This window comes from Littorina saxatilis, linkage group LG16 (assembly GCF_037325665.1).
Source record: "Littorina saxatilis isolate snail1 linkage group LG16, US_GU_Lsax_2.0, whole genome shotgun sequence".
Classification (NCBI taxonomy): Eukaryota; Metazoa; Mollusca; class Gastropoda; order Littorinimorpha; family Littorinidae; genus Littorina; species Littorina saxatilis.
In genome coordinates, this window is record NC_090260.1 from 42,046,009 (window position 1) to 42,059,199 (window position 13,191).

Consider the following 13,191-nt stretch of genomic DNA (forward strand, 5'->3'; position numbering starts at 1 on the left):
TTGCAGTTTCCCTCTCACACACAATATTCCAAAATAATAAATAGTCAAACATGGGCCAAAAACCAGTTTGCACCAAGAGTTCAACTTTTTATCTATCCAAAACAGTAAAAAAAATTATATGAACATTCGTATTTCCAAGATGATTGGCGTTCCAAGACGCTATATCCTAAAACCCCAAAACATGCTTTTACAACTTCAGTGCATAATAACTGCCCAAAGGTGCTGTTTAAAGCAACCTTTGATAATAATTTTTAACATACTCCTTGAACACATTAACAAGAAGAGCAAACGCTCGATCGAGTCACTTTCGCAGTTCTGAATATTATATGAGGCATCAGATGGACAGGAAGAAATTGCTATTCACAACACAATACAGATGTAAATAATTTGATGTAAAGAATAATCCTATAAAGTTTGAATCAAATCCGATGAATAGTTTCAGAGATATGATATTTCAATTTTTTTCCTTCAAGACATACCTGTGACCTTGAAAAAGGTCAAAGGTCACCAAAGCAGACGTCAAAGTGTAGAGGTCACTGGGAGTCACGTTCACATAAAATTTGAGCCCGGTCACTTTTATAGTTTCCGAGAAAAGCCCAACGTTAAGTTGTGTGTTGCCGAACAGAAAAGGCTAGTTATCTCCCTTGTTTTTCTGATAACGTTCGTAAAAGGCTACAGATGTAAATACTTTGATGTAAAGAATAATCCTACAAAGTTTCAATCACATCCGATGAACTTTGTCAAAGATATAAAATGTCTAATTTTTCCTTTGACGCTGACCTGTGACCTTGAAAAAGGTCAAAGGTCAACGAAACCATCGTTAAAGTGTAGAGGTCATTGGAGGTCACGACTAAACAAAATATGAGCCGGATCGCTTTGATAGTTTCCGAGAAAAGTCCAACGTTAAGGTGGTGTCTACGGACGGCCGGCCGGACGGCCGGCCGGCCGGCCGGACGGCCGGCCGGCCGGCCGGACAGACTAACACTGACCGATTACATAGAGTCACTTTTTCTCAAGTGACTCAATAAAAACGGTTAACTTGCAAATAAAGGGACAGTATTGATCAGAACAATGGTAAGATAAAGGACGCTACTTATATTTTGTACATTTTTTATCTTTATCGTTTCCTGTAGACCTCAGAAGTTCTAACCAGCTTAAGAAATCATTCTAAAATCGAAAAACAAACATCTATACAGTTTGTACGCAAAGTAGATTGATATTTGACACAGTCACACAGACATACGTGGGCTATGGGGCAACCCTACCCCCTAAATTTGAAAACGGGGTCAATTTCTTAACTGCATGCATTCAGCAAAACAATCCTAAAAATTTATTTTTTTCACAAATGAACTTATGACTTTAGAAAAGCATTCAAAAATGCATATATACAACGCTTTTTCTTTGGTCCCAATTCAAGGGGGTGTGCTATTCTCAGGTAACACTGTGAACGCTCAAATGAGACTTGGTCACATGTCAAAATAGTAATCCCCCCTGTTGTTCATGGTTCGTTGGTGGGATTTTTTTTTATCTGAGCCATTGGCAAGCATGAAATGTCATCAACATTAGGAAAGACATAGTATCTCCCATTGTCTTTTGCGCGCAAACACTTCACACAGATCTCCTCTCGATCTGGCCCATCGGGGAAATGGGTTGACTTGGGGATGATCACCGCCCTGTATCTCTCCACCTTTCCATCCATGCTGACAAAGTCAGCGGTCACAAAGTCCCCAACTTGAATGTCTCACTGTGGGACAAAGAACCTGGTTTTCACGACTGGCACCACGCGGCATCCAGTGGCGTGTTGTGGGTAGACGTCCATTGATTTTGATAATAATTTTTATATTTTTAATTTTCAGACCTTGTTTTTAATCCGAATATAACATATTTATATGTTTTTGGAATCAGAAAATGATGAAGAATAAGATGAACGTACATTTAGATCGTTTTATAAAAAAATAATTTTAATTACAATTTTCAGATTTTTAATGACCAAAGTCATAAACTAATATTTACGCCACCAAGCTGAAATGCAATACCGAAGTCCGGCCTTTGTCGAAGATTGCTTGGCCAAAATTTCAATCAATTTGATTGAAAAATGAGGGTGTGACAGTGCCGCCTCAACTTTAAAAAAAAAGCCGGATATGACGTCATGAAAGACATTTATCGAAAAACTCAAAAAAACGTCCGGGGATATCATACTCAGTAACTCTCATGTCAAATTTCATAAAGATCGGTCCAGTAGTTTACTCTCAATCGCTCTACACACACACACGCACACACACACACACACACACACTCACACACACAGACACACATACACCACGACCCTCGTCTCGATTCCCCCTCTATGTTAAACATTTAGTCAAAACTTGACTAAATGTAAAAAGAAAAAAAAAAGAAAAAAAATGGGATAGCGGCGAAACGGGATTGCGCCAAAATGGGATGCGGTAGTAAAATGACGCTTGGCTTGTTAAATGTCGCCAAAATGGGACGGCGGCAAAACGGGATTGCACGTAAATGGGATATTGCGCGAATTATAAACGAAGGAGTAGGCCCTAAGTTTCTCGTACGAGATGTTTACTGGGAGTAAATATTTGGGGAGTAAAAATTTAGTTCCTTGTGAGTTCTTTTTTCGTACAAGATTTTTACTGGAAGTTTACTCCGTCCGAGTCAATTTTTCGTGGAGTAAAAATTTTGTGTTACACCGGTTCATGACCGTTGTGGTAACGAGCGCACATTGTTGTCTCTATATATTGTGTTCCTACGAATCGAAAGTGCGATCGCCAAGCCAGTCTGTCATTGAAGGCAACGTTCGATATTTCCGTCTGTCAGCGTTGCCAACGTTCGACAGATTTTACTACTGTTACTCACAAACTTTCAATTTACACAATGAAATGCCAATAACATGTACACACAAGAATGGGAGACGAAGGGAAAACCTACTAGCGATTGAAATTATGCAAACGAACTCACAAATCCCTCACTTTCCGAATGCAAACGCTGCAAATCCGTATGCGTGCGTCGCTGTGCCGAACGTTGGGTTGACGAACGTTGCTGACAGACGCAACAAAACTTGATCAAAAGGCACTAAAAACGATTAAATGTTTTACTCACTGGGTATCGCATTCCTCTTTTTCTTCCTGCAGACGATATGAAGCGGTTGAAACGTCGTTTCCGATTAAAGGCTCGGTTATTTCCGTTAAAAACGAAGTTTGCCGAACGTGTGATTCAGTCTACAGACACCGGTCGGATCACAACAAAAATGTTCATTCTTTGCGATTTTGTGATACTGTTGATGATACACCTGCTTTCCAGTGAAGAACATCAATAAAATGATGTTCACAAGCAAGAATAACAGACAAAAGCACGCGATGTGTAAAATTAGGCTTTGCTTTGCAAACAAAGCACGTGTTTTTTTTACTGACAGACACTTTCGGTGGTGATTGAAAATTTTTCCAGAAACGGTTTTATGCTCCCATTTGATATTGTTTCCCTATTTTCTCTAGTCAGAGACTAACCTTGTGTATTAATTGAATTAATAACCCCATTATCATAAGTTTTGTGTGTTATTTTTGTGTCTGTTGAATCACACTTTGAGATGGGGTCATGTGACAGAAGGAAATAGTGTCTGTCAGGATTCACACGTTCGCTTCGAAAAACGCGCTCAAATAATTGCTCAAACACAAACATTTTAGCTTTTATTTATTTTTTTGTATTGCAAATACCATACTTACTCATGCCAAGCAGAAAAAATGATGAAAATCAACACAGTAAGCAAGTAATTTGAAGGCAAAGTTTACACACATCAAAGAGTCTGATTACCGTGAAACCTGCCTTGAGTGCTGTGAAATGTTACTGTGAGGACTATGGGTGATGTGAACTGTGCTGTGAGGACTATGGGTGATGCGAACTGTGACTGCGGAAGGACAATGAGTGCTGTGAACTGTAGTACGTATAGGGGGGGGTATGATGTAATGTAATTTGTGATAATGTATGGCGGTTATGATGTAATGTATATATGTATGATGATGTATTCTGTGTCGATTGTGAATGTATGGTGGGGTGGGAGGGTACGATGTAATTTAATGAACGATGATGTACTTGGTGTTTGATAGTGTATGATTGTTTGTTAGTTGTAGATATAGTACGATGTCTGATGTTGTAATGTTTGTGCGTGTGTTATAATGCAATATGTTATGATGTAATGTATGATGATGTATTCGGTGCATGATAGTGGAGGTATGCTTGTTAGTTGTGGATCTAGTACGATGTTTGAGGTTGTAATGTTTGTGCGGGTGTTATAATGCAATACGTAGCCGTATGAGGGTTCCAGTGTGTGAGTTGTACATGGCCGGGTGCTAGAGTGCTGCATGAATGAGTAAGTGCATGTGGAGCTGTATGACTGGGTGAATTGTGGGTTGCGTACGTCCGAGGGGCACATGTAGCCTGTGTGTCTGAAGTAGTGGGTATGTTGCGGAAGGGTGTGCTGATATTGAACTTCAGTTGTGTTTTGTAAATGTCTATGTATCAGTGTATCATGTCTTGCCACACACATGCCAAATTTCCTTGTATTGATGAGGACAATAAAACTTCTTGTATCTTGTATCTTAAATATCGGACCCTATTGCTACGCTGAAAACACAATAGCGTTTATATAGCTATTCTGACATTATATTATGTGTTAAAATCATGTTTTTGTCAGCAACAACTACCAGAATGGTCCATGTCGTTGATTGCAGACGACGGTTAAAGTGCGCATATCCCTTCGCGCATGCATCCACGGAAATCACCGAACATTGAAATACCCACGGACATGTAAAGGGAGAAGACTCGAGATAACCGGCTGTTTAACATTACGTCAATATGCTAGGAATCATATGACGTCATGACGTATCATGCTTGCCTACGTATATTCTATGTTGGAAAGTTTGACTTCTGTTGGGGAGACCGGTAACTTAAATTCCTTTCAACATTGCACGACGTTGACAGGAGAGTTTGCTGAATTTGTGTTTTTCTTTGGAAAGATCGTCTGAGAACAGAAATCCAGTCAAAACTGAAACAAGCAATCACAAGATAGAGAAAGGGAAAGAGAGAGAGAGAGTGAGAGAGAGAGAGGGAAAGAGAGAGAAAGATAGAGGGAAAGAGAGAGCGAGGGGGGGGGGGGGGGGAAGAGAGACAGACACACAGACAGAGAGAGTCAGACACAGAGAGAGAGAGAGACAGACATACAGACAGACACACTGACAGAGAGGGGGACAGAGAGAGAGAGAGACAGAGAGAGTCAGACAGAGAGAGAGAGAGAGAGACAGACATACAGACAGACATACAGACAGACATACTGACAGAGAGGGAGACAGAGAGAGAGAGACAGACAGACAGACATAAAGAGAGGGAGAGACAGACAGGCGGAGACAGACAGAGAGAGAGAGCGAGGCAGACAGACAGAGAGCGAGAGAGACAGACAGATACACATACACCACGACCCTCATCTCTATTCCCCCTCTACGTTAAAACATGTAAAAAAAGATACCATACGTGCTTTGCATTTTGACCAAAACATGACATTTCACACGGTCGAGACATCATGCATATTTTTTGTAAAAAATGCAAACAACATTAATTTTATGTATCAATCCGTTTTACTTCGAATTCCTGGGTTTTTTTCACGATTCAATGCACATAAACCTGTACTCCTTTGTAGTCTCGTCCAGCCGCCTAAATAGGAGTTTTAGTCGGCGTCTGACCTTACATAATGGCACCAAAAAGGTAAATCCAGTGTTCAATCTATGCAGGCATGAGACCAAGGGTAGGGCAGATGGTGGCGAGAGAGGTGAAGGGACGGGGAATGTTTACAGTGCCGTGTGCCGGGCTGTGAGCAGTGCCCGCCAATGTTTAGCTCTGGCACCATCGCGGCAGACACGCCTTTGTTCTATGCAGGAAAATGCAGCGCTATTCTGGCTATCTGTCGTCCTCAGCTCTAAGGCAGACTGATACCAAGAGGTCTAAGATACACCCGCCTTCAGGCTCAGGCATTTTCAAATGCTCGACTCAAAGACTATATTATGTTTCCACAGTGAAATGCTGTTTGGGGTATAACATTAGCCAGTGTATTTTTCACCCCATTTCTCCGCTAGTTGTTTTTTGGCAATTAGTCATATATTCTTTCTTTCTTTATTTGGTGTTTAACGTCGTTTTCAACCACGAAGGTTATATCGCGACGGGGAAAGGGGGGAGATGGGATAGAGCCACTTGTCAATTATTTCTTGTTCACAAAAGCACTAATCAAAAATTTGCTCCAGGGGCTTGCAACGTAGTACAATGTATTACCTTACTGGGAGAATGCAAGTTTCCAGTACAAAGGACTTAACATTTCTTACATACTGCTTGACTAAAATCTTTACAAACATTGACTATATTCTATACAAGAAACACTTAACAAGGGTAAAAGGAGAAACAGAATCCGTTAGTCGCCTCTTACGACATGCTGGGGAGCATCGGGTAAATTCTTCCCCCTAACCCGCGGGGGTTACTTAGTCATATATGAAAAAGAAAAATTAAGGTATCATTGAACATTGAATTTGTCTTCTTCGAGCCATGTGACGTCAGAGGCCGACAAAAACTCCTAATAAGGCGGCTAGCCGAGACTACAAAAGACAGAGCATATTTGCGTACATTCAATCATAAAAAATAAAAGGAATTCTAACTAAAATCGATCGAAACATCAATTGTTATATGTATTTTTGACCAAAATATGACAACATTTTTTACAAATCTCGACAGGCATTCTTTACCTGGACGGATGACGCAATCTCTTAGGAACACTAATTGTCTCGATCTGTGTAAAATGTCATATTTTGGTCAAAAATAAAAATAAAAATATATTATCCCTGCTGATAGCATTACCCAGTCATAACATACAGTATTTACATCCTTCCACACAAAGTCTAGGAACACAAAATGGTTCATTCCTATCTTTAATATTTGCAACATTTGTTCACATTTGCTCATTTAAAAAAAAGGAATCAAATATATATATATATATATTCATTTGTTCTGTACACAAAATAAAACTTCTAACAATTGAAACTTTGTGTGTGTTTGTGATGGGGGAGGGGGCACAGTTCATTAACATCCTTTATAATTGCAACATTTGTTCACATTTGCTCATTAAATAAATGACTCAAATAAATATATTCATTTGTTCTGTACACAAAACAAACGTTTAACGTTCAACAATAAAAACTTATATATAATTATATTAGGTCGAGCACAATTTGTTCATTTAAGTAAAATCTACAGAACATGCTGCGTACTGCATTGACAGTTTTGAAACAGGCTCAGTTGTTTCGTTCATGGGCTAAAACTCCCACGGCTTTTACGTGTATGACCATTTTTACCCCGCCATTAAGGCTGCTTTCGGGGGAAGCATGCTGGGTATTTTTGTGTTTCCATAACCCAACGAACTGTAGCATGGATTACAGGATCTTTTCCGTGCGCACTTGGTCTTGTGCTTGTGTGTACACACGAAGGGGGATAAGCCACTAGCAGGTCTGCACATTAGTTGACATGTGAGATCGGAAAAATCTCCACTCTTAACCCACCAGGCACCCGCGACCAGGATTTGAACCCATGACCTTCCGATTAGGAGGCCGATGTCTTATCCACTAGGCCACTGCGCCCGTCAAGACGCTCAATAATGGGAGAGTTTGCTACTCTAATGGCCGCAGGGGACATAACGGTCCAATGAGCGCTTCTGGGGTGATAACGCGAGACAACTCCTGTGATCTTGCCGCGAGGTTCCGCCTGTTACCATTGTCAATTTACCGTATAAAATGCACGACTTACACACAAACTGTTACCAAAGCGACATGCTATTTGGGACCAATGCACATTTTTTTCCTTTCTCGTGTGATCTTGCCATGAGGTTCCGCCTGTTACCAGCCGAAAGAAAGAAGGGGCATAACTTCACCAGAATCGCCCATACTAACTGTGTTGCTCCTGACCTGCTAGTGCCTTATCCCCCTTTGTGTGAACACGCAAGCATAAGACCAAGTATGCGCAGAAAAGATCCTATAATCCATGTCAGAGTTGGGTGGGTTATAGAAACACACAAAATAAAGCATGCATCCTTTGAAATCAGCGAATGGCTGCCCAAATGGCTGAGTAAAAACGGTCATTCACGTAATAACCCACCCGTGCAAAAAACATGTGTAGTGAAAGTTTCAGCCCACAAGCGCAGAAGAATTAATACAGTCAACGAAATGGGGCCTTTGGCTAGTACTTCTAATAATTTACTAACCAAAGAGGAAATTTTAATATTTTTACTCACCAAACCAACCTTTGTTTCAGCAACTTTACTTGCATTTGGCGAGTAGATTTACATTTCTTCTTGCCATTTACATGTTTCTACTCGCCATGGCGAGTAAAAGACTCGCCACTTTCAGGCCTGCATTATTCCACATTCCATTCATGTAAAAATTACACATACAACCTATGTTTGGCATTTACTTGTTCTCATATATTTATCATCTTCATATATATTCTAGCAGATGATGCAACTAAAGCTGCCCTTGGGAGGTTCAAGTCTTCAAACTGGTGTTACCTGGCAGAAGTACAGTAGTTGCCAGAAAATACATACAACTTATGTTTGGAATTTACTGGTACTCATACATTTATCATCTTCATATATATATATTCTTGCAGATGATGCAACTAAAGCTGCCCTCAGGAAGTTAGTCTTTTAAATTAAGCTCAGTATCACACTGCGCTATGTTCCAAGAGGAGATAATTGCAGCAAACTCTCCTACAGGGCTAACACACAAAAAAAGTGAAAAACCCGGGTCCACGGTGGCGCCCCCCCAGAAGCTGAGGCTTTTTATTTTTTATTATCTTGTGGGGACAAAAACAAAGTTTTATTTTTAAGAAACCTGACTTTCTGGTTTTAAAAGTTTTCAAAAACCGGATTTCCAGCAAGAATTACCGGAAAGGTGTTAGCCCTGCTCCTATTCACTTTCATAGATTTAACACATCTTTTTCTATTTTATCATATTATAGGGCTCATTTCATCTATAAAGGAATGTGTGTTTCTTGAAAGGGAGTCTCAGTATTTTGGCATCTGTAAGTTTCTTTCTGGCTTGTTTGTTTGCTTAACGCCCAGCCGACCACGAAGGGCCATATCAGGGCGGTGCTACTTTGACATATAACGTGCGCCACACACAAGACAGAAGTCGCAGCACAGGCTTCATGTCTCACCCAGTCACATTATTCTGACACCAGACCAACCAGTGCTAGCACTAACCCCATAATGCCAGACGCCAGGCGGAGCAGCCACTAGATTGCCAATTTTAAAGTCTTAGGTATGACCCGGCCGGGGTTCAAACCCACGACCTCCCGATCACGGGGCGGACGCCTTACCACTAGACCAACCGTGCCGGTCTCTGGTTTGTTAAATACATGCATTAAGCAACACGTAGAACACATTAAAACTGATGAGATCCATGAAGCTCTCTCCGACTCTCTCTGACATACACACCCAACTCTCACACACACACATCTGGTGCATATACACACACAACCACCTATTTAACCTTCGCCGTAGGTCGCTAAAAACATTCTTTGCAGCACGTCGTGAGTACTTATGTAACCATACTTCTCAAAGAAGGAAAAACATGCAGGGGTAAACAAAAAAAACAAAAAAATACAGAAATCAGGCTTTTCATTGAATTAGATTATCAAACTAAATATATTTCCGATTTTGTACTTACATTTATCTTTTACGTGTGTAATTACGCACCAAGTTAATTCTTACCTGAAATAAACAGGAACCATAACTCAGCTTTTATTTTGACATCGAACCCACAATTATCTCCCTTACACTGTTAGAAGTATGATTACATAAGTACTCACGACGTGCTGCGAAGATAGTCGATGTTTGACCTTTGTTTATTTAATTACCTGTCAATCAATTTTAATGTGGGTTTAGGAGATAATAGATTTTTAGGTGTTTGAGGCATTTCCAAAAGCTCATTACAGAATTCCACCTAGTTTTCGAGATATTCGCAATTAAAGTCCGGACTGTTACTAAAGTACTCACGACCTACGGCGAAGGTTAACACATGAATGTGTACACAAAACAATCTATTTCACACACATGTATAAACGCACACACACACACACGTACAAATGCACACACACACACACACATACACACAAACACAAATTTAATTATACAAATGCACACACATACACACACACTCCTACAAGCACAGAGAACTTCTCCGCTATCTATACACAACTGCAGGGCGACAACGTAAATGGTACGACAGTTCTCTCCCTTCCTTCCATTTCCGAGGCAACGTTCTTGAGCTCGACACAACACCATAACTCACACCAACGTTCTGCAACTTTGACGAAAACTTGGCACCCAGCAAACCAGCGGGTCGTGAACGTTCCCACAACGTTGAACTTGAAGATGAAACACCAACACTCTCCGACATGCTGTGACCTGAGGACAGGTGTTGCAGTGAAGAAGAGGAAGTTGAGTTGATTTTCTTGATGCCAAATTTAGGCACGAGGCTCTGTCTGTGAGATGAGGAAGTAGACACAGGACTGGCTGAACACCACGTGACATCAGAGGAGACAGGACTGGCTGAACACCACGTGACATCAGAGGAGACGGGATTGGACGGCAGACAAACCTCTTGATCTTGGTTACAGGGCCTGTGAAAATGTTATGAAAATGTTAGAAGAGAGTTACAATACTTAAAAGACAAAGAAAAAAATCAAAGTTTCTGATCCCTCCCCCCCTCCCTCCCCCCCACCCTCGAAACCCTTGAACTATTTGTTGACTTCAACAATTTTCAAACAAAAAAATAATAAAATTTTTTACAAAATGTGATTTTTCAGACTTCATAAGGGAAGTTACTCTACTTAGACCTCCACGGAACATAGCTAGAGGTCCATATTCAGCCAATCAAAAGCCACATTTGCCAGCATAGATGAAAAACAAACTTGACCCCCCCTCCCCCCCCCCCCCCCCCCCAAAAAAAAAGTAATCGACCTACTAACTCTAATTAATAAGGCCTTGCCATCAGAAACAAACGTTTTATTTTGGGAGGCCTAAGGAAACAGCTGAACGTTCTGTAACGACCACCCAAAGGTTGTTACAGACGGACACGCACACACACATACACGCACGCACACACACATACACGCACGCACACACACACACATACAAAGAGGTTACATGCCGAATCTCAGTGAATATTAAAAATAATGGTTGAAGTTGGCGAATCATGAAAAATGCGAGCTTCAGCAGCAGAAATTCAGGCCAAATTATAAATGTTGAAACATATTGACATAAACTGACTTGACAAGAAGTTTAACAATTCTGTGGTGAGATTTCAAAATCTTCAAGCAACAGATGGTTCTCCTGAAATGATTTAAATCAGTGCACAGACCTGCCAACTGCAATTTACTTTTGGGGGGGAATTTTCAACGCAGCAAATAGTGCTTTAGTGCAGCATTGTCTAAAATGTATTTGCACATCCAGATTTAGGCTATTTCGGGAAAGAGTAAATTTATACTTGTTAACAAGCTTATTCAGAAAAAAACCCAAATGAGGGCTAATAGAGATTGTCTGCGGTGTCACTTTACAGTGTGGACAATGTTTTTTGTTTGTTTGTTTGCTTAACGCCCAGCCGACCACGAAGGGCCATATCAGGGTGGTGCTGCTTTGACATATAACGTGCGCCACACACAAGACAGAAGTCGCAGCACAGGCTTCATGTCTCACCCAGTCACATTATTCTGACACCGGACCAACCAGTGCTAGCACTAACCCCATAATGCCAGACGCCAGGCGGAGCAGCCACTAGATTGCCAATTTTAAAGTCTTAGGTATGACCCGGGGGTTCGAACCCACGACCTCCCGATCACAGGGCGGACGCCTTACCACTAGGCCACTGTGCCGGTAATCAGATTGAGTACCAAGACTCACAAAAAACTTGCATGCTTGAGATTATTTGTTTAAGCATAGCAATTCTAAGCTTTGCGTAACAGCGTAGCAAATAGTCTTAAGAACGTAGCAGGCTATGCTGAAAGTGTAACAGTTGGCAGCTGTGAGTGCAGGAAGAAGGTACAGCAAAGTGTAGTTACATTTCTTGAAACGCTTGCCTGGGATGGGGCCTCAGCCGACGATGAAGGAACCGCGTTGGTCTTGTGTTTTCGCATTCTTTCCGGCGCTTCTGTAAAGAACAAATGATTTCATTGATTAGGCGTGACGGTTGGGTGGCCTAAGGATAAGACGACGACCTCCCGATCTCCCAGGTCAACTTTTGTGTAGACCTGTAACCCATGTCAGAGTTCGGTGAGTTATAGAAACACTATAATACCCTGCATGCTTCCCCTGAAAGTGGTGTATGGCTGCCAGAATGGCGAGGTAAATACGGTCATACACGTAAAAGATTGTGGGAGTTTCAGCCCATGAACAAAGAAGATGATTGATGTTATTAAGGGAAGCAACTCTTCCATGACATCTGAGGGACACAACTCTATGAATTGATGCCAAACAAAACGGTAATACAGAATCAAACGGATGGACTTGAAAGGCTTTGAGCGTTACCAGCAATAATCAGTGATCTACGCTCTTTGTTCCTGTAACAATAACCCATTGTGCAGGCTCTACCCAGTAGATTAAGCAACCAAGTAAGGTAACTGACTTTACTAAAAATAATAACAAATAAAATATGCATCATTTGACTGTATATTGTTTTTTTTTCCTCCTATAAAAAAAAAATCGCTACATGTCTAGGTATAGTACGGTTAGATTACCGCTGTCTTCTTCAGTCAGTTATTGGCTGTGATTGCTGGTTTCAATTCCTTGACTCACTAAAGTAGGCCATAATCAATCAATCAATCAATATGAGGCTTATATCACACGTATTCCGTGGGTACAGTTCTAAGTGCAGGGATGTTTTAAATTTTTTTTATGCAATTTATATCGCGCACATATTCAAGGCGCAGGGATTTATTTATGCCGTGTGAGATGGAATTTTTTTACACAATACATCACGCACTCACATCGGCCAGCAGATCGCAGCCATTTCGGCGCATATCCTACTTTTCACGCCCTATTATTCCAAGTCACACGGGTATTTTGGTGGACATTTTTATCTATGCCTATACAATTTT

The 13,191-nt window shown here is 40.9% G+C and overlaps 1 protein-coding gene across 1 annotated transcript in view; it reads right to left on the reverse strand.

The window, feature by feature from the left end:
• Positions 1-10,189: 10,189 nt before the first annotated feature.
• Positions 10,190-13,191, reverse strand: part of LOC138951084 (uncharacterized) — a 27,657-nt gene continuing 24,655 nt past the window's right edge. Inside the window, exons 8-9 of the mRNA XM_070322746.1 lie at positions 12,157-12,245; positions 10,190-10,719 (exon numbers count right to left, since the gene is read on the reverse strand). Of these exons, the coding sequence (XP_070178847.1) occupies positions 10,281-10,719; positions 12,157-12,245 (528 nt within the window). The 3' untranslated portion in view covers positions 10,190-10,280. The remainder of the gene's footprint in view (positions 10,720-12,156; positions 12,246-13,191) is intronic.